The 22533-nt window shown below is 38.9% G+C and overlaps 1 protein-coding gene across 1 annotated transcript in view; it reads left to right on the top strand.

Annotated features, from left to right (window-relative positions):
• LOC115293567 (catenin delta-2-like) overlaps positions 1-22533 on the top strand; it is a gene marked incomplete at its 3' end in the record, with an annotated part of 535470 nt that overhangs the window by 491219 nt on the left and 21718 nt on the right. Inside the window, exons 4-5 of the mRNA XM_029941286.1 lie at positions 12514-12548; positions 12918-13034. Of these exons, the coding sequence (XP_029797146.1) occupies positions 12514-12548; positions 12918-13034 (152 nt within the window). The remainder of the gene's footprint in view (positions 1-12513; positions 12549-12917; positions 13035-22533) is intronic.

Raw genomic sequence — 22533 nt, forward strand, 5'->3', positions numbered from 1 at the left:
AGATTGAGCCTGGGTCGGCCTCTGCCCTGGCAGCACAGAGCCTACTTGGGATTCTCTTTCTCCTTCTCTCTCTCCTTCTCTCTCTCCAAATAAATAAATAAACTTAAAAGAAGGAGTAAGGAGGGGTGGTGGGATTTTGGCTAAACTAACAAGAGTCATGCTAAAGGCAAGGCAGGTGAGCAGACAGCACCTGGGGGAGGGGGGAGAGTGAGGAACCCAGTGAGATTTGCAGGGTCCTCAGACATCAGCTGTGGGGGGGTCTGGTTAATTTGACTCGGAAGGATCCTTGTGAGACCTAGACTCTGCCAGGAAGGTCATGGGAGCCAAAGATCGGTCCTAGTCAAAAAGAGAGCTCCCAGGAGCCTAGCCAAAGTGTAATCAAGGAGAGAGAGAATCCTTGTGGACCGGATGTTAACACCCACCCTTCAGGCACAGAGCCCTTCATAGCCCCAGGGAAGAGATCCCGGGGAGCTTCCAAAAATGACAACTGCAGGAAGTGGTTTTCGAGGCATGTTCACAGTGGAGAATGGGTAGGCGGAGACTAAGGATCCCAAACAATGATTCTGAGAGAGATCTGCTTTCAATATCTTAAGAACATTAACAGATATTTCAATTCATGGATTTTAAAATGGTTTTACATGTCTGGCAGGCAGGACAATAGTTTAGTGAGATCTCACATTCAAATCCTCATTCTTTCTTAAAAAAGAGGACTCTAGACAGATAAAGGCACCCTGTGATGATAAGAGAGGGAGAAGATGGGGAGATTTGATCCAGCTTTTCAGTTTCAAACATCAGATATTAAGGGCTGGAAAGTAGGCAGTTTTTAATGTGTGATTTTTTCCCCACCACATTAAATATGGGAAGCCACAGACAGATGTAACCAAGGAAACCAATTTCCAGAAGTCGGGGTAGTGGGTAGGGGGTTGTGGAAGCAGATTGGCCCTGGGGTAGCTCCCCTGTGAATTAGCGTGAGGAGGGAGAGCAAGTCTGCCAGGTGTGAGCCGAACTTCAATAAATATGCTTCCAGAGAGCCGACGAATTGCATCATGTGAGGGCTCTTGGACTCAGGTAGAATGCATTAAGACTTGTATTTTGCTGTAGTACTGGAAGCCAAAATAACCTTTTTAATTTCCCCCAAAACCATATGGCAATGGAAGGTAATAGAGGGCCCTGATGAGCAGGGAGCTTACGTAGAATGGACGAATTTTCAGTCAGAAGCAGCACTATTCCTTGCATCTGAATGGCGGTGGGCAGGATGATTAGTATATTGTGCCCCAGGGATAATGCCTTCATTCACAGAACAAAGGAGAGAAGAGCCCAGGGCAGAGCCACTCATTCTGCCAACTGAATGAAGAACAGAAAAGATAATGAGAAGTTAGCAGTGGTTTCATTTTTTTCCCCTTCTTATTTCCTCCTTCTTTCTTTGTTCCTTTCTTCCTTTCTCTTTACTCCACTCTCCCTGAAGTCTTTTCAGGTCTAGTTTAATTATTATCTGGAAATAATTAAATAGCATATTGCATAAAGAGAAAACAGTTCAGGGGGGAAAGAAAAGAAAGTATACCAAACCATACCCCCTATTTTTTAACCTTAAAAAAAAAAACTTTATTTTGAGGTTGATAGAGAGAGAGAACACTTGCAGGGGAGGAGCAGAGAGAGAGGGAGAGAGAAAATCCCAAGCAGACTCCAGGCTGTCCATGTAGAGCCTGATGTGGGACTCGATCTCAGTAAGTGTCGATTATGACCTGAACCAAAATTAAAAGTTAGATGTTCATTCTACTGAGCTACCCAAGCACTCCCTATTTTTTAACCTTTCTATTTTGAAATGGTTATAGATTCATGGGAAGTCACAAAATAAGATACACAGAGACATATCCTATAACTGCTCTCAGTTCCCATCAATGTAGCTGTGGCATGGAATCGTAACCAGGAAATTGACATTGGCACAATGCCAGATTTCTTCAGTTTTATGTGCTCTCCTGTGTGTGGGTGTGTGTGCGTGTGTGTGTGTGTGTGTGGTGTGTTGAGTTCAGTGCAGCCAGCACCACAAGGAGGTACAGGATGCATCCAGCACCATAAGATCTCGTGTGTCCCCTTTATAGTCACCCCACACTCACCCTCCATCCTGAAGACCTAGAAACCACTGATATCTTCTCCAGTTCTATAATCTCATTATTTCAAGAATGTTATTTACCTTTCTTACTCAGCATAATTCCCTTAAGATCCCTCCAAAATGTCATTTGGGACATATTATCAATAATCCATTTCTTTTTATGGCTATGCCCCTCTCTTTGGTATGGATGTATTAACTTGGTCAATCATACACCTGTTGCAGAATATTTGGTTGTTTCTAGTTTGGGGCTTTTATGAATGAAACATCAACACTTGTGTACCCATTAAACATTTGAACTGAACCTTCAAATGGTTTTTAAAACCACGCTACACACCATAAGGACATAGAGATCTAGAATTCCATGAGAGTTGATGAACATGACATGATTTCTGCTCCATTAGGACACTGAAATTGAAATTTGTTTTTACAGATCATCTGTTGCTACTCAAAGACAGAAAAACAAAATTCAGACTTCTCTGTTCTGTGAAACAGGCAATGGCTATTCGCTTAAACTTCCATTAAATATCTAAGAGGTGTTAGCTTCACTTATATTAATGAAATCATATCACACTCAGGCAAATTCAGTACTCAAGGTTTGACACATCTGTAGTAGACAACACACTTGTGAAGCAAGAACAGATAGATGCAAGTCAGGCATTTCAGAGGAACGGAAAAGTGAGGAACACCCCTGAACATGACCTGAGACCTGATCCCAAGAAGCTAGGAAAACAAAAACTTGACCCTCTCCTTTTGTCCAGATATATCTCCAAGGTTAAGATGCTCCCTTCACTGAATGGACCCTAACAACAGGGACAATTCTGGGAGATTGAATGCAAAAGACTGGAACTTGGAACATCTGAGAACATTCGTATAGCTACCACCTCGGTCAGCAGACAAACCTGCCCCTCTTCTCCTGCCCGAGAAATCAGTTACGAATGATCCAACTGCACAATGCAGTGAGATCTCTGTTCACCCTCAATTTCATGAGTGAAGCCTTCAGGCTCACCAAAGATCTAACGGTGAATTGCAAAGAACCCCAAAGGAGATTATGAATATCATGGTGTATAATGCAGAAGTATACACTTAGCACAAAAACTGCATAAACCACTCAGTTTCTGGTGGTTTGGAAGGCATTTCAAAATATTACTAGAATACAGATTTTTTTGAGTAACAGTATCCCTGGCCATCTGCAATTGCAATTTACTACATTCCAATTTTTGGAGTGCTCATTGACAAAACTATTTTGATAACTTTATTGTCTATTGTGGCTGCCATTCAGAAATTTTGCTTCAACAACTGTAAAATTCTGATGCATTAGCGTAAGCATTTAAAAAAATAGCCAGCTCATTCATGAGAAGCCTCCCAGAAAACTACAAAGGGAGCTATAACGTGAGAATGTTCTAGTTTATAATTTACCATTTGTTCCTCCTTCTGATATTGAATTTTATGCACAATATGCCTCTTGTAATACAACTACAATCAACTGCAAAACTAGTAAAGCATTTGAAGGAGAGAAACTTGAACGCATGTGTTTCCCATGGTAAGACCTTGACTTTGTGTAGATAGTGCATTTAGGGGATTGAGCCGAGGGCTAATTCTTTCTGGTTGCTAGAAACTAGAGTGTGTATTTTGAAGGAATTAAAGCCAAACAGAGTTCATAGGACTTCCCTGTTGTTCAGCTCTGGCTGGCCAGCGCACAAACCTGACATTGTTGAAGCTGTGTGTATCCAGCCTCCAGTGTGGGAGCCACTTGGCGGTATCAGTCGCTTGGATAATTTGTCAGTCAACAACTCCATCAAAATTAACTTCAGAATATGAATTTCCCTTGTCTCAAAATAAAAAGAAATTAATAAGAGCAATTTGGGTCTGATTTATTTTCTTCCAAGGTTTTGAAAATAAGTTTTTCTTACTATGGGAAGAACAGTAGTGGTTGCCAGCAGAGGCATTTTGTGCTGGACCGATTGGAAAATTTACAGTATTAAAGTGTCATCTTTATTTGGAAATCACAGACTGCCTCTTTTTCTCTACAGCTTTAGTGTAGAAAAAAGACAAGATGGATGATGTAAATTCTGCAAAGACTACACCATATTGGTGTGATGGTATTTATTGGTCCCCAGTGTGGACAAGCTGAATTGCATATGGTGGACCTGTGGAACTTTCAATTCCATGAGTGAACTGTGCTCTCTCTGCCTTCTGTTCTGCCTGTGATAATGAGAGCTGACTTTTTTTTTTTAACGCCTCCTATGTTCCCCCACTGTTCTGTGGGTTTTACATATATTGGTTTTCAAAAGGTCACTATGGGAAATTCTAGTAAATCTCCATTTTGTAAATGGGGAAACTGATGTTTAGAGAGACTAAGTGGCTTGCTCAGGGTCCTACGGACCTGTGTGCAGTCGTGCCTTGAACCCACCTTTTCATGCAGTAATTCTCCCAGCCTTTCATGCTTGTTTCCCATGCCTCTATCAGACTGCAGTGCCCTGGTGAGCTGGCACTGCGTGTCTCTGTTCTCTATTCCCAAAGCCACCATGAGCGCTCACCAAGGCTTTGTGCAGACTCTGTTTCCATTTTCTCCAGAACTGGCCGTGACCGACAGGTAAGGCACCACACCACCGTGCCTGGGTATTTGCTTAATGCCCATTGTTCTCATGTCCCTGTGACTGTCCCCCATTTTAACCCCCCCACAACAGACTGCAGTGGGATCCAAAGGATAAAATAGTGCAAGCCATACCTACAGGCCACATAAGCCATGCTAGCGGTGTGTAATAGAATAAGAAGCAATTCCACACGTGCTCAGACAGCACCAGGAGCTGATTACCTAATAAATACATCGTGTGATTTAAACTAATTGATTTCACTCTAAGAATGTCTCCACTGGTGCCCAGAGGGTTTAAGTAACTTGCCCAAAGTGTCCTAGACTGAAACTAGCAGAGCTGGGCTCCAGTCTTAGGGAGTCTGTCTTGTGAGTCCACACCCTTGGCCACTACAGACGGCCCCCTGGTTCGGGAGCTCTGTGGTCCTCCAGCTAGCTGTTGTAGCCCTGAAAACGTTTTTATAATAGCTGTAAAATTATATTTCTAATGAGGAGAGGTAAAGCAGGAAGAGGACAGTGATCTACAAAAGAAATAAACATGGCAGTTGCATGGCAAAGAGATTAGGACATTGGTTTAGGAATATATTGCAGATGCTCTTAGAGACCACAAGGCAGTAGAAGAAGTAAAACTAGCCCCACAGGAAGTTTTGAGGGGAGCAGGTTTCTCAGGAATCAAACAAATATGGTCTGGGTACAATGCAGCGGAAAGCTGCCTGCATCTCAGCTCCGCTGGGTCCCACCTCTCACCATTTTTAGTGAATATGTCCCATTTCCACATATGTGGGACTTTTGACCAAGGTCATTTTATCTTGCAACCAATACCCATTCTTGTGTTGTGGATGCATGCAAGACCATATACTGAGAAGTATTTTATGATAGAGTGCGATTATAGGTCACACTGACCTAAAATAAATATGAGACTTTGTTCCCGTAGGGAAAGATCAAACATCAGTTCTGAAAACATTTATTTCACAATAGTTTTATGGCTTATGTTTTAGGTACACTGCTTAACTTGAAAGCAAACCAACAAAAAAACCTCATCATTCCTTGCCTTTATTTCATTTTGAGTCATATTGTGAGCAATAACGCATCACACAATACAGTGTAGGGATTGACGCTCTGGGCGTCAGAAAGCTGAAAAACAAAATAAGGAAATATATTTTTGCAGGGTCATGACAAACAGAGTAGCTAGAGTAATGATTTGCTTTGTGTCTTTTCCTGACATTAAGCAAACTCTCTGAACTTCCATATATATATTAGAAGTGGCCTGGAGGTGGGTAAGGATCCTATCATGCTGGAAATGATGAGGGCAAAAATCACTTTTCTCAGAGCTCAAAGGTCATTCTTTGGTTTAAACTAGTTTTTCCCCAACATCATGCCCACAAAACTTGAAGGTTATTGGTTATTTACTTGAAATCTTTGGGCTTATATCAAAACAGCAGAAGTGATCCTGTCACTTTTATCACCTAGAAAATAGAGACAAACTAATTATATCTCTAAAACCATTCTTTTCCTCTATTATTTGGACTTAACATATTTCAGATTTTTTTGGCATTATTCGAATTTCAACTATGAGTGATTCTATCAACAGTGAGAATATTGTGTAGAACCGGGTCACCAAGATTTATCTCAGCATCAAAGGAGACATTTCTAAATGTAAGAATCATGATGTTTCCCTATTCCAAGCAACTAAGACATTCCTAAGTTAATGTTAATATTTTTCCTCATTTTTCATGAAATAAAACATTAAGAATAAAAGAGAAATCCCCTTTTAGCCTCCCTCAGATGTTTCTCTCTATTTGCCCTCTGAGGCTGCCACCATGATGAAATTCAGTGTATCAGTGCCTGGGGTGCTCCTTTGGTGAAGCAACTGACTTTTGATTTCAGCTCAGGTCGCGATCTCATGGTCATGAGATCGAGCCCCGTGTCATGCTCTGCACTGAGCATGGGGTCTGCTTGGAATTCTGTCTCTTCCTCTGACACTTCTCTGCTTACACACACACACTCTCTAAAATAAACATATTTAATTAAAAAAATTCAATGTATCTTTTTAATCTGTGTTAATAAGATTTTGCTCAATAGATAGAGATATAATTGAAAAACCAGTTCAAACCAAAGAATAACCTCTGTGGATATATGTGTGTGTATACATATATGTATATATATTTATATGCAATCTCGTTCAGTCACTGTTTCTAAAATTCACATAATTGGCATCATGTGAAATTTGCATTTTTCCACTCTATATTTTGCTTTTGAGAACTACCTAGGTTGCTCCATTATGTATTTGGCTAATTTATTTTAACTGCTAAATCATGTTGATTCCATATATATGTTCTCTTTGTATGCAATCATAGTATTTATATTTGTCCATTCTCTATTACTGACCACTTAGTTTATCTCCATTGTTTATCGTGCTGGTGACATGTAGGCATGAGCAGTCTTGCACGGGTGTCCCGGGCATAGGTGCTCAAGTATCCTTGGAAGTTCTACCTAAAAGCAGACTTACTGGGTGATTAGGCATCTGCATATAGAACATTGCCAAGTATTGTTTCATTGCTCGTCCAAGTGACTGGTTTACTCTCACAAGTGCCACGTATGAGAGTTCTTGTTCCTCCGTCTTCTCTCCAACACGTGATATTGTCAAACTTCCTAATTGTTTGACAGCCTGTGGAGTATAAAGAATTGCCTGTGTTTGGTTTTTATTCTTCCGATTGCTAATAGGCTTGAGTCTCTTTAATATGTGCCATGACCGTACATTCTAGATTTTTTTCAGTCATGTGTCAGCTGTAAGTATACTTACTGATCTTGCCTCTGTTTGATCTTTATTTTAAAAATGATCTGTAGGAGTTATTTAATGTTTGTAAGTTATCTGCACTGCAAATATGTTCTCCCAGGAAATGGCTTATTTTTCAACTTGCTTTATGGTTTTATATTTATTTTTTTGTTTTTATCGCATAGGGGTGTAATTTTGAGGTCTCCAGATCTGTGAATCGTATGGTGGTTAAGAATGTGCCTCTAGGGGCGCCTGGGTGGCTCAGTCAGTTAAGCGTCTGGCTTTGGCTCAGGTCATGATCTCATGGTTCGTGGGTTCAAGCCCTGCGTCGGGCTCTGTGCTGATACCTCGCTCAGAGCCTGGATCCTGCTTCACATTCTGTATCTCCCTCTCTCCCTGACCCTCTCCTATTCCCACTGTCTCTCAAAAATAAAGAAAGAACATTTAAAAAATTTTTAATAAAAAACAAAGAATGTGGCCTCTAGAGCGGGAGACCCAAGGTCATAATCCTCCCCCCACTGCTTGCTGGATGTGGGTCCACCAGCAAGTTTACCTCAGTTTCATTATCTGTAAAATGGGAAGATAGTACCTGTTTCAAAACTGTTGTCATGGGAATTAACTGTAAATCAATTAGAATACAGCCTGGTAGAAAGTTAGAGCTATGTAAGCGTTAGCTATTAGTGGTTGTACTTTTAATATATTGTTTTTAAAACTCTTTCCTAGCACTACGGAATTATGGACATGTTCATGTATATGTTTAAAGATCAAACGTTAGGTCATTTGTTACAAATACATACTTTTCTCACAATAATTGGGTTCTGGAACTTGTACATAGTTTTTTGTTTAAATACATAGTGGCTAATCTAATTTATGTTTTTATTAAATTTAATTCTTCACAGATTACTTCTATTTGAAAAAAGAGCATTGTGGTAGTGAAAGCAAACTTATTTTCTGAAACTGAGCATACGTGGAAGTTACAACTACTTGAGAAATAACTTTTATGTTATACTGAATTCAATGTTATAATTGGGAGAAAGTTTCCCAAACACCTGAAATCAGAATGTCTGAGACACAGGCATAATCTGTGGTTATCAGATGAATAAATCGCTTGTTTGCTTTTTTAAAAAACATCCACCTAAAAGCAGCTTTTAAGAGAAGCAATCAAGTATATAAGATATACAATTGCAAAGAATACCCTAACAGAGAGTCAAGTGAGCACTTAATGGAAATAAAATCCACACCAGGTTCTCTTGGGACTTCTATTTTCTGTGATCAGGCATACTTTTAATGCATTTTATCTGTGCTAAAGGAATCAGGAAACCTTTTAAATGATTAATGCTCTTTATGTGGTGAAAGGGAAGCTTCCTCTGTTTTTGAGACGAATAGTTTTATATTCACTGGGAACGGTATTCTTTCCATTATAAGAAAAAAAAGTCTATTCTTGTATGTGTTGCATCATAAAATTGAAACACTTGTGAAAGAGATGAACAGAAAGTAAATATTATAGGAAACTCTGATGTGTGGTCATGCACACAGAACCACCCATCATTGAACGTGAGCAGATACGTCTCCCAGATTGAGTAAAAACTGTCACACAGCCTTCTTTGTGTTAGAGTGACCCAAGACCTTTTCTCCCAGCGCTCCACTGCAAAAATGGAAGAGAGGCAAGAAACGCCTTCCAAACTCAAATACTGCCACATGTCCGTATTACTCAGTGCGACATTTATTCAGCAGAAACAAACTCCCCTCCAACTCCAGAGTTTTCGCACAACAGTGGTTTATGTCACTCATGCTGTCTCTTCTCTGGGTTGGCGGATATCTGAGTAGGGACCCAGCTCAGTGGGGGATTAGGAGAGGGAGCGTGAAGGTCTCATGCCTGCTCTTCTGTGCTCGGGGCAGGAAGTGGCCCTCGTCGCTTCCTGTCACGTGTCCCCATCTACGTGCCAGGTGGCATGAAGTGCGCTCTTCAACGTGCCTGCAAGAAGGGGGCGGCGAGTGCAGTGTCTTCTACTGAGTTACTCGTTCTGGTTCGGGTGGGAAGCCGCCTGAGTGTGTTTCCCTCCAATGTTTTATTGTGAGTTAGGAATATGAGCTTTGGAGTGAGATTAATTTAAATCTTTGTGGAGTTCCTTATGATCTGTGTGGTCAAGTTGTTTAACACCAAATAAGCCTGTTATTCTTCCAAAAAGAGCATTGTGGTTGACAGGGATCAGAGAAGCCAAGATATACAGTAAGCACTTAGTAAAGGGTTATACTGACCAGAGGACCACAGCAACATGGATAGTAGTAAATCCTGGAGGGTGTGACGTGAGGCCATTTTTATTGTACCGGAAAAATATTGCCTCACTCTCCTGGGGGCGCCCTAACAAATGACCACAGCTGAGTGGCCTAAAACAAAAGAAATGTGTTCTGTCAAACGCTGGGAGGCTGTAAGTTCTAGCTCAAGGTGTTGGCAGGGCTGCTGTCCCTGTGAAGGCTCAGGAGGAGGATGCTTCCTTATTTCTTCCAGGCTCTGATGGCTCCAGGCATTCCGTGGCTTGTAGATGCATAACCCCAGTCTCTGCATCCGTTTACATATAACCTTCTCTTCTGTGTCTCTATTGTAAGGACAGTTGTAGTGAGATTTGGGATGATCTCATCTGAAGACCTTTAGTTGAATGACCTACTAAAACACTTTTTCTGGAGTGCTTGGGTGGCTGAGTCGGTTAAGCATCCAGCTTCCGCTCAGGTCATGGTCTCATGGTTCGTGAGTTCGACTCCTGCATCAAAATCTGTGCTGACAGGTTGGAGCCTGGAGCCTGCTTCAGATTCTGTGTCTCCCTCTCCCTTTCTGCCCCCCTCCCCCACATTCTGTCTCTCTCTCTTAAAAATAAATAAGCATTGAAAAACTGCTTTTTCTATTTGTCGCCATATGCAGTTTCTAGAGATGTAATGTGGACATACCTCTTTGGGGTGAGGGACACCATTCAGTTACTACAAATATGAAAGCAGTTTTCTTATTCCTGTTTAAAATGCCACTTACCATGGTGCCTGGATGGCTCGGTTGGTTAAACATCTGATTCTTGGTTTTGGCTCAGGTCATGATCTCCTGGTTTGTGAGTTCAAGCCCCACATCGGGCTCCATGCTGTCAGAGCAAAGCCTGCTTGAGATTCTGTCTCTTTCTTTCTCGCTGCCCCTCCCCTTCTCTCTTTTTTTTCTTTCTGTCTCCCTTAAAAAAAAAAAAAAGAAAAACAAGAAACTTAAATTTATTTAAAAAAATAAAATAAAATGTTACTAGCTGAATGTGCAGCAATTTTCAAAGTATTGACTTTAGGACTACATTTCTGTTTTAAGTGTGGAACTTTATAGATAGATATTACCACTATAAATATATATTACCACCTTACTGAAACAAGAGAAAATTGCATTGGATTGAATTTGTAAAGGTATCATTTCATGTGTCAGTTCTATGTATAGTTTTCACCATTGTGAAACTATTTTCCAGTTTCACAAAATGGATTGGTCAGGGAGTGAGACACCCCAGGAAAAGTCACCTGTCCTTCAAGGTACTACTCTTATGTTCACGTACACCGATCGTAGCTTTTCTGAACACTGATTATGCCAGAATCCCCTTTTCCTTTCCCTCTGTAAACGTGTTCTGACGCCATCGCTAAGGTGCAGATCAAGGGTCTAAAATCCACTTGCTGTTGTTCAAGTGATGAGTTGTTCGCAGAAGCTGCTCGATCAGAGTAAAAGATTTAGTGAAATAAGTGTAGAAAATCATCCTCAAAATGATACCTGTCTGTAATTGGCATCTAGATTTCTTACCAATTATTGATGTATAAAAAAAAGGCATCTAGAAAGTATACATGCAAAGTATTTGCATGTATAATAAAAGAGTTATGCATATTTAGACATTTTAAATTTTATGTATATATTTTTTAAATTTTTAATGTTTATTTATTTTTGAGAGAGAAACAGAGCACAAGCAGGAGAAGGGCAGAGAGAATCCAGACCCAGAAGCAGGCTCTAGCCTCTGAGCTACAGAGCCTGACATGGGGCTTGAACCCACAAACCGTGAGATCATGACCTGAGCTGAAGTCGGATGCTTTTTTTTAATTTAAAAAAAATTGGTTTTGGTTTATTTATTTTTGAGACAGAGACAGAGCACGTGTGGGGGAGGGGCAGAGAGAAAGCAGGAGACACAGAATTTGACTGAAGCAGCTCCAGGTTCTGAGTTGTCAGCACAGAGCCCGACGCGGGGCTCGAACTCACAGACTGCGAGATCATGACCTGAACCAAAGTCGGACGCTTAGCCGACTGAGCCACCCAGGTACCCCAAATTTTATATATTTAATAATCCATCCATAATTAACCTATGTTACCTCAACAGATGAACTCTGTGAATCGTCTTTGGCATATTATGTATGTGAACAACCCTTTCTCTCTAGGTCGTCCTGTAAGACATATTTTCAAAGCGAGAATTTGGGACTTTATATTCAATTGAGGGTAAAGTGTTATAATTGGTAAGGTACAAATTACAATTTGTAAATGACTTAATTTAAACTAATAGTCAGCTGAAAGGGACTGTTCAGGTGATATGTCTAGAAGAAGAGATTTCCTGTGTCTTCTTTATAATGCAAAAGGAGGTTATTTCTTTCCTAGACAACCTCACGAAATCTATATGAAGCCAGTGAGAATCAGAGTTTAAAATAACTGAAATTGGGCAGGATAGGACTGCATCTATGTAAAAGCTGTTGTAAGAGATGAGTATAATAGGTTGGCGCTTTAAAAAAAAAAAAAAAGAAAAAAAAAGAAGCTGTTCTCTGAAAATGATTGAACAGTGTCCATTTATAACACTCTAGTGCCTGTGAATCAAAAGAGATACACATCAAACGGATTAAAGTTAAGATTGTATCAAAACGGGATCTTTTGTAAAAATCTAACGGACACACCATGGAGCCACCATTGCTACTCTAACGCATCTTTGTGTCTTCTAGTCTAGGGCCCTCGGTTTCTAACCAGTGCCTTACATCTGTGTATTCTCTTTTTTACAGCTCAGCGGAAGAGCAGTTTCACTGGCAATCACAAGGTAAGGTACAATTTCTACATGTATGCCTGCTGATTAATATTCTTGTGAACTTCAGGAAAAAGACTGATAAAAATGAGTATGAGAGCACCAGGACACTAAAATTCAATGATCCTGTGATAGCTCGTGATTTCCTGAAAGGGAAGTTCTCTCAATTCCCTAGAAACCTTTATGTTTTCCGTGGATGCCTGGAATTGCTGCTGGCCTTGGTTTGTGATACTGGGTGACCAAGGATTACCATGTGAAATCTAATGAGAACTTCAGGAGGTAATCTCATTGGTTAGGATAAGTCTCATTACTAAATAGCACCCTGAAGCTTTAATGATAACAACAGCGTGTGTTTGTTCATCGCTTTAAAATTTTGTGTTTTAGATGGTCAAAAAGACATCGAAGATGAACTCACAACAGGTCTTGAGCTGGTGGACTCCTGTATTAGGTCACTGCAGGAATCAGGAATACTTGACCCACAGGATTACGCTACAAGTGAAAGTAAGTCAGATGACGATGATGCTTGGAGACAATTTTAAAATATGAGTCTACTTTATTCTAATATAATTAACACAATAAGTTGTATCTAACAGGACTTCAACCTGTTTACACATGTTTTATCTATTTCACTCCACTCTCATCGAATTCCTCACCACATTACTCCATCCCAACTCACATTAGGTCATAGGCCCTCTTAAGTCCTAGATTTCTCACCAATTGCTGACATAGTGGGGATTCTTCCCAATTTTCTGATATCCTTTTTGGCACCTAGCCAGACTATCACACTGAATGAACTCACCAGATATTTGTTTAATCAGTACAGTGTCTGCTTGAAATTAACTGTGAATGCTTTATTCATACAGATCATTGTTGGTAGAGATCATAAACAGTGCAACAACTATGCAAAATAGAAAGAATCAATAAAATATAAGCAGTACTAACTACTTAGTATTTTGCTACAGAACTATCCAATAACCCCTTGTATTTCTATATGTGGCCACCTTGCACTGCATATTAACCTCAATAGAATATTTAAAAATTTCTTCATTTCCTAATTATATATTTTTCAACCATAGTGATTGAGGCATAGGAATAAAAGTGTTATGAATTGAAATGAGCTTCACTTTAATAAATCATAAAATTCTCTGGACTTAGTGTAATAAGATCCCACAAAAAAACTAAAAATTAAATCATTAAAACGTATATCACACTGGTCATTTCTATATCAGAAATCAGTGGAGCATTTTATTTCTTAATTAAAAAACAACTCCTTGAATACCCATCACGTTTTGCTACTTAAAAGGAAGATATGAGAATAAGATACATACTGATCTTGAAACCATTAAATTTATGCCTTAGCTCACTTTCTCTGCAATTTTTATACCACTGCTCTGAGGATAGCATCTGAGTATCCAGATTTACTTAAACCCATTTGCATCCCCTCAATGAAATTTCTAAAATAAGATGCATGATCTATAGTATCCTTGTTATCTGTATTTTATATTTTAAAAATGTAGCATTATTACTTCTCTCTCAAAATCAATAAATGTATTTCTCTTATAGGAGTAGTTGTAATCTGACTTATGTTTAATTAATATTTGAAACACATACTCTTTTAGAGGAAGGAAAACAGATAAAATAGTATGTCTTGGGAGGGAGGTGATATTTGATATTGTATTGTTCATACAATAATAGAGAAACATAATCTATTATAAGCCTGGGAGAGGAAATATCCTTCAATACCCAGAAGGTGCAGGAAAAAAGAAGAAAGAAAAGTAAAATAAGAGGCAAAGAAGTTGAAACAGAAGGGGTGAATCAAATATATTAGCCTAGCACTATGGGTGAGCACACTGAATTCTTTGAAAAGAATAAAAAGTTCATAATAAACAAAGAAAACAGTTATGTGATGTTGATAAGGGACACATTTAAATTAATGAAATAAATGTTGCAGTTAAAGAAACAAAATAGTAGAGCAATATAGACTGGGATTGAGAAGAATTTGTGAGAGGCGGTGAAGTTTAATGCTGGAACACTAGGCAAGGTGAAAGAGGAATGATCTAGTGAAAGTCCCTTTGCTTATAGAGATGCAATAATCCCATACTAACATCTAGTGAACATGATGTCTCAAACTGAATAGCATCTGAATATTAAAATAAAAATCATTAAAAGGCACCTGGGTGGCTCAGTCAGTTAAGCGACCGACTTCAGCTCAGGTTATGATCTCAGGGTTTGCAAGTTCAAGACTCCGGTCAGACTCTTTGCTGACAGAGCCTGGATCCTGCTGCAGTTTTTTTGTCTCTCTCTCTCTCTCTACCCTTCCCCTGATTGTGCTCTCTCTCTCTCACTCATAAATGAACCTTAAACAATTTTTTAATAGAAAATAAAAAAATAAAATCATTAAGAGTGAAGGAAATTGGTGAAAAATACTATTGTAAACATTTTAATGCACAGAATCAGACAGAATGCTTAAAAGAAAAAGACACATAAAATTGGAATAAATAAATAACAAACCAGTGTAATAAATATATCTAAAAAATTAGATCTGTTGAATGATACCATATATTTGTTATACATGTCTAGGAAAATTTATAAAACTTGATCAGCTATTGAGCAGTAAAGACAGTCCTGAAAATTAAAAAGGATAGCCCCTGGGTGGCTAAGTCAGTTAATCGTCTGACTCTTAATTTCAGCTCAGGTCATGATCTCATGGTTCATGAGATGGAACCCTGCATCAGGCTCTGCACTGAAGACATGGAGCCTGCTTGGGATTTTCAACCTTTCCTCTCTCTTTGCTCCCCTACCCCAATCATGCTTTCTCTCTCTCTCTCTCTCTCTCTCTCTCTCTCTCTCTCTCTCTCTCTCAAAAAAAAAGTCATTTTTGAAAAAAAGTATAGAAAGGCTACATTCTTTAATAATGACCCAGTAGAATTAAAAGTAAATAAAATGAAAAAATATAGTCACTGTTCACATTAAAATTAAGAAAATGCATTTGGATCTACAAATCAAAAGAGGGGGAAAAAAGTCACATACTACTTAAAAAGCAAGTAAAATAGCGGGGTGTCTGGGTGGCTCAGCGGAGTAAGTGTCCAACTCTTGGTTTTGGCTCAGGACGTGATCTCACAGTTCCTGGGTTGGAGCCCCGCATCAGAGTCTGTGCTGACGAAGCAGAACCTGCCTGCTCTCTCTCTCCATTGCTCTCTGTCCCTCCCCTGCTTTAGCTCTCTCAAAAATAAACTTTGAAAAAAATATATAAAAGAATCAAATAAAATAGTGACATTTTAAAATGAAAACAGTGGTAAGGGGGGGAAACGTGTACTCAGAGTTAAATCTTCACTTTAAAGACCAGATAAAAAAACGTAGTACTCATTTTGGGGAAACTGTAAAAAGAGCTAAATAAACCAAAGAAATTAAGAAAGATGGGAATAATAAAAGGTAATGCAGAGATAAAGTAATATAAAATAAAATAGTAGAAGAGATAAAGTGATAGAAGGGGTAAATATATGAACTTAAAAAAAAATTTTTTTTAATCAACGAATAATCCCGAGCTTCCCTAATTGAATCACTGTTAAACACGAGAGAAATGGAATGGATTGTTAGTGTTCACTTTTGTTTCCCTCTAATACGTGTTCAAAAATTAACTACAAGTGATGTATTTTGTTCTGGGAAAGTTAAATTCTCCAGTATGGTTTTTTGGAATGTTTGGCCACCACTGGATTTTTGTCTTTCAGACAAAAAATTATGTCCTGGATTGTCTTTTTGAAGACTCCTAGGATTTTAGTTTTTTGTTTTTCTTGCAAGTCCCTGCTTTGTTGTTTGAGATACAAAAGTAGCAAGGTGAAACAGACTAAAACAAAATTAAAAAAAAAAAACAAGGAAAACAGAAAAATAAAAACTGAGGTCATAATGTCACCATCCAAAATTTGTATGCCAAAGGATCAAAAACCACAATAAAGAGTATTGCTATTATTCTTTTAATGTTTATTTATTTATGAGAGAGAGAGAGAGAGAGAGAGAGAGCAGGGGAGGGGCAGAGAGATACAGTCTGAAGCAGGCTTCAGGCTCCGAGCACCAATTATCAGCCCAGAGCCCAAAACAGGGCTCGAACTCACAAACATGAGCTGAGGTCAGATGCTTAGACAACTGAACCACCCAGGCGCCCCTGTTGTCATTCTTAAGATACATTTGTTCTTAATATTTTCAGAGTCTCTTTAAGACTAAACTAATTAAGTATATTTGGGGAAACTAATTTCAATTTTTAATGTTTTACTTATTTTTGAGAGAGAGAGAGAGAGAGAGAGAGAGAGAGGGATGGAGCACAAGCAGGGGAAGGGCAGAGAGAGAGAAAAAGAGAGAGAGAGAGAGACAGAATCTGAAGCAGGCTCCAGGCTCTGAGTTGTTGGCACAGAGCCTGATGTGGGGCTTGAGCATATGAACCATGAGATCATGACCTGAACTGAAGTCAGACGCTTGTCCAACTGAGCCACACAGGCATCCGGGAAGTAAAATAATGGGTAGGTAACTATTATTTTAGGGATCAATTATGGCTAATTTTAAGTGTTTACAAGGCCATAAAATTAAAGTCTCCATTGCTTTTGTAGTTGTATCAGGGTCCAGCTGGGAAATAGATTCCACCCAAAAGAGTTTAACCACAGAGACGTTCATTAAGGGCCTGTTTACAAAGGAGTGGGCAAGATGGAGGGAATAAGCGATGGCCGTTGGCGTGCTCAGGCAGCAGCCCTCACCACGGCGGCCGTGACGGGAGGGCTCAGGGGACGGTCCCAGCAGTCCAGACGCAGCACAGCAGCAGAGTAAACTTCTCTCCTCCTGCTTTCTGATGTCCGCATGTCTACTACTGGCCAAATCTGATCACAAACCAATGAATAAGGGACCCCCGTGAGACACTCTATGTGGCAAAAGGGACCGAGAATGATTATGGGGGAGCAAAGCGAATAATCCGCACAACATCCCATTAAATAGTAGAACAACATGCCATGTTTATGTTCTTCTTTTATAAACTTAACACACGGATATGCAGCGCTTGTTGGCACATTTCAGGGAATTAGTGCAAGCCCATCATATTCTGATCGCCCCTTGTTTTTGTGATTACTCAGTGGATTCCCTACAAGAACAGACATGAAACAGCTAACGTTCAATTGGACTTGACACACTGCCCTTGAGAGCCAGGTGTCTAGTCCTAGCTCTAAACAACACTGAACACAATCTAAAACCAGCTGAAAAGGTATTAAAATGGCAAGGAATCTCAATCCCCAAGCACATAGTACTTAATTCACTGTGTTTAAAAGCTTTTGTTATTTTTTATTTCCAGGGTCTGATTAAAATAAATTTGAATCTTAGTAAATCCCTCCTCTTGACCCTAAGGCAAGCAATCACAGGTCTCTGCACTGACTATAGTGTCACACAGTTAGCCTCGTTTTCTACCTCTCGGCATTTTTTAAAAAGTGCTATCCTAAACAGTATGTAAATCACGTGCACAGCCTTTGCCACCTCACCACTAGTTCGTGACTGCTGGCTGCGTAATTTCAATTCTAACAAATATGTGTCGCAGAGTCACTAGGAGAATTGCTACTATTTACTGGGGGTGGGGGGAGTTATAGAAACTCAGGGCCATTAACTTCTCACATAATGGACAGCTTGGACCCAAACTGCTGTGGACTAAGTACCTTATTTAATCCCTATATCATTGAGATTCTCCGAGAGAAGGGTGATTAAATCTTAACCAAAAACTAACAAAACTATTTGCTGATCAAAATCAGAAATAGAGTGGACAAGTTGGGAGCAAATGACATCTGTTTATGGACAATGTTAATTTTCTTAACGTATTTTGAAACAGTAATTACTTTATCTGTAGCATAGTGACAAACCGAAATTCCACCATATTCTAGAAAACTGCCAGCATTCAGGAGGATGTAAAGCTTAGGAGCTTATTATTCTGAATGTTATGGCAAAGAAAAGAATGTTATTCTGTGTTTTCAAATCAGAACATATTCAAAAATCAAGAATCAATCATGTAAGTTACCATTCTGAGCAGATAGAATCCAAATTGAATAATCATATGTAGTTGGACAGAGGTGAATATGTTATTCGCTGTTGATTTACAGTCTGTCATTTTTATTTAATTACTGTGATTATACTTAATTGTTATGCAGCAAGAGAATTATTGAGGGAGCAAGTTAGTAAGACACTGTAAAATATAACTCTATACATGCTTATGCAGTAATAACAATAAAGGCGAGGACATCCTCATGAAGTGAAGCTTTTCATAATTCTTAGTAAGCATGCAAAGGATGCAGAACTAGTTTAGGAGTAAAACTTTTTATAATAATTAAAAGAATCAAAAAATAAATGTATAAATCACAGCTCACAATACTGATATCATACTCAGGGAAGGAGTGCCGGTTTGTTTCATTTTCTGTTAGGATGGAAACCAGTCTTAGGTAGACCCAATGAAGAGCCAATGAATCAGGGTACAAAACAGCCCATCCCACCTTTGGAGTCAGAAAACCTAGATTTAAAAGTCCCGCTGCTCCACCAGGAGTCGAGAACTTGAGAACTATCACCGGGACTGGAGATCCCAAGTCTTTCCCTGGAAATGCATTTATTCAAGTTAGTTGAGTTCCTCCTTGGATTGTTCATTTCCTGTGAAATCACTTCATCTTTGACTTTGATTTTTGAAATGCAAACGACAGTCTTCTTTCCAGAAGTTTGTCATAGTTCCAAATCTAAAATTATATTTAAATACTACATGCGTCCATTTGGCTCCTTTCAAAATTCACTCCTTTACACTTCCCCAACTGCCTTTGGTGTTACGGGGCCAGTAGGAAGTTATCAGTGGCAGAAATGGGGGGTACGAGCAAAAGTCAAGGAGAAACACCCAGGTGGCACCCAGGACATAGTAATGTCCTCCTAGAAGCTATCATTAATTTCCCTTCAAGATGCTACCTCTATCTGGTTTGTAACTAAAGTTCAATTTGTTTTTCTTTGATTTCCTTCTATCACATGGATATTTGAGTCATGTTATACCTTTTCCTTCCCAAGGCAAAGAAGAACATGATGTAATTTCTCCTTAAAACATCGTCTCCTGTCTTAGTAGGGTGTCCTGGGATCAGCCACAGAGTTTAAAGCCTGATGGGAATTTTTAATAAAAATAAAATTGGGTTTTGAAATTGTCAAACTGTCCAAAACACAGGTGTCCAAAACATAAGTATGAGTGTCAAACCAAAGCTGGTAAAAGGGAGGAACGAATCAGAACTGGCATGAGTATAAGAAAAGTTAGAGAGGCTGAAAGCTCTGAGGAGAAAATCAGAATAAGCAACCTTTTTGTCAGGAGACAGTGCAAGGAGGGGCATCTTGTGGGATTTCCCCCAGAAGTTAAACCACTGAAACTGCCCCTGATCAAACACTAAGCCACTGCAACAGCAACTGATACAATCAAACCGTAACATGCTGGATTTATTGTAGCACTATGGGCACGGGCGGTGTTACAGTCATTCATTTTTTAAACGTATGTGTTAAGTACTTATTAAAGGCAGCACAAAGAGTCTCCGATCTTGTGGCATTTGCACACTAGTCAGAAAAGGTTGCAATCAAGTAATCTGAATACTATAAGCTCAAGTAGATAATGGCTACAAGCTAAAAAAAAAAAAAAGTCTGTAAAAGGTGGAGTGGAACAGGGTTCTCAAAGTGTACTTGGGAATCGTGGGGGGTCCTCAGACCCTTTCAGGGGGGCTACATCCACTTCTCAAAACTCCTACGATGGTGTTTGCTTTTCCACGATCATTCTCACCCAGTGAGGGTGAGGATGTCTCACTGGGGCAGAGTCACAGGAGCTTTCTAGAGGCTGCTTGGTGCATGACGGGGTCATTGCCATCTACAGTAAATAGCATTCTGTATCACCCATATAAATAAAGCTCTTTGTGGTCCTCAGTGAGTTTTAAAAGCATGAAAGGGTTATGAGAACTGCTCTAGTTTTGAAAGAATGATCAAAGGGCCAGCAAGACGTCCATTGGGAGAAGCTATTGGATTAGGGACCTGAACAGAATGCACAGCTAAGCCGTGCAGATTTCTAAGGAAAAGTCTGTGATTTGTGGCAAACCAAACACTGGTTCTTCAAGTTAGTATACTCCATAAATACATTGCAGTGTTTTCAGGATTTAGTTTTTAAATTTTTGTTTTCTTCTAAACTGATTTCCATTAATTTTCTATTCCTTTTCACAATTCTTGATAATAAGAAATATGGCTCTATTTTCTTTAGGCAATTAACTTATGAAGAAATATATATAATACTTTTCCTCTGTGTGCACCATTAGGTTTTTTAAATGGTAAATAATCTGATGATAAAACTTTACAAGGAAATAGTTAGAAATTGTAATGAGCTATAAAAAATACTGTTCTGTGATTATAATATCATGTAAAATCCCATGCATAATAAAATTCTTGAGCGATACATTTTAAACTAAAGTTATACATTTGAAGTCCATTATGTGGTAAATGTCATTTTGTTCAATTCTATCTATTGGATACAGCTGTAAAGAAACTAAATGAGTTATTGCATAAGTGTGAGTACGTCACTGACCTCCTATTTATCCATATACAATAGGAAACTTGAAAAAGCCTACTGATTAAGCCAATAGCATCGGTTGACTTTAAATCAGTTTAAAAACTAAATGAGTACATCCTGGGACCACTAGAGTTTTAATTTTCACCTAGAGCATTACACATTGAAAGCAGCTGACCAGACAAGATTGACATTCTACAGACAGACTTAAAAATGAAGTATCGAGACCCTGTCCTTGGAATAATTCCACATCACTCGGAGCTTCCTTGCATAACAACCCTCTTGAGCTTTTTTCTTTGGTTAATTCTAGGAATGGTGGATGGCCTTAACTACCATTTTCAGGGAAAATCTTCAGTGAAACTTCTATGTATGAGCTTTTAAAGTTACTAGTGAAGATTAGAAGAAAATAACTAGCCAACTCTATTCCAAATACGTATAAGCTGACAAGTTTTCCAAAACTCATAAAGAGGAAATGGTCACTATAAATGAAACTGATGAGTATTTCAACTTAAATAAAAGTCAATACTTGTACTTTATAAAGTTAACTTGCAGTTAGATATGACCAAAGTGCTATGAGCTTATGAAACTCAATTTGATAATCGTACAAATAATTGACCTCTTCTCATTGATTTTGTGATTTATAACGGCCCATTTGCATATGTATATATAATTTCCACCAACTATTTCCTTTATTCTTATGCAACATTTTTTATAAGGAAAGATGTTCTCCTCTTTATTTGATGTGGCTCTGGGAATTTACACTCACTTAAAGCACAGTAACACTTAACCTTCAAATCATTCTTAACCTTCCAGTAAGACTGGAGAATGAGAGGGTGGAAATGAATGCAGATTCAGTCCGTTTTAGATGAATGTGAATCTTGTTGGCATTATTCTTCATGATGTACATAGAGATAAGTTTTTATATCATTTTGACAGAATCAATTTAGCCTAAGAGTAAATGTTTCTAAACTTCCTGAAAAATGTAAATCTAAACAAAAGTGCCACAGTCAGGTGTCTAGTCTTTAAAGTGTCTGTCTTCAGTTGTGTGCTTATTATCCCTTTGATAATCCTAAATTAACAGCCTCAACAGAACATTAATGGAGTGCCTGTCTGAGGCATTGCCTAATTCTAATAGTTTATTTTAGTGCATTCTTTTAGTAACACCTTTTTTTAATGGTAAAAATAATCCTTTGGAATTAAGTTGATAACTTACTTACCCCTTAGAAGCCCTTTCTTTTTTTTCCCCCTAAGTGTATTTATTTATTTTGAGAGAGCGAGAGCAGGGAAGGGGCAGAGAGAGAGAGAGAGGGGGAGAGAGAGAATCCCAAGTAGGCTCCATGCTGTCATCACAGAGACCAACATGGGGCTCGTTCTCAGGAACCATGAGGATCACGACCTGAGCTGAAATCAAGAGTCAGATGCTTA

This window comes from Suricata suricatta, chromosome 6 (genome assembly GCF_006229205.1).
Source record: "Suricata suricatta isolate VVHF042 chromosome 6, meerkat_22Aug2017_6uvM2_HiC, whole genome shotgun sequence".
NCBI lineage: Eukaryota > Metazoa > Chordata > Mammalia > Carnivora > Herpestidae > Suricata > Suricata suricatta.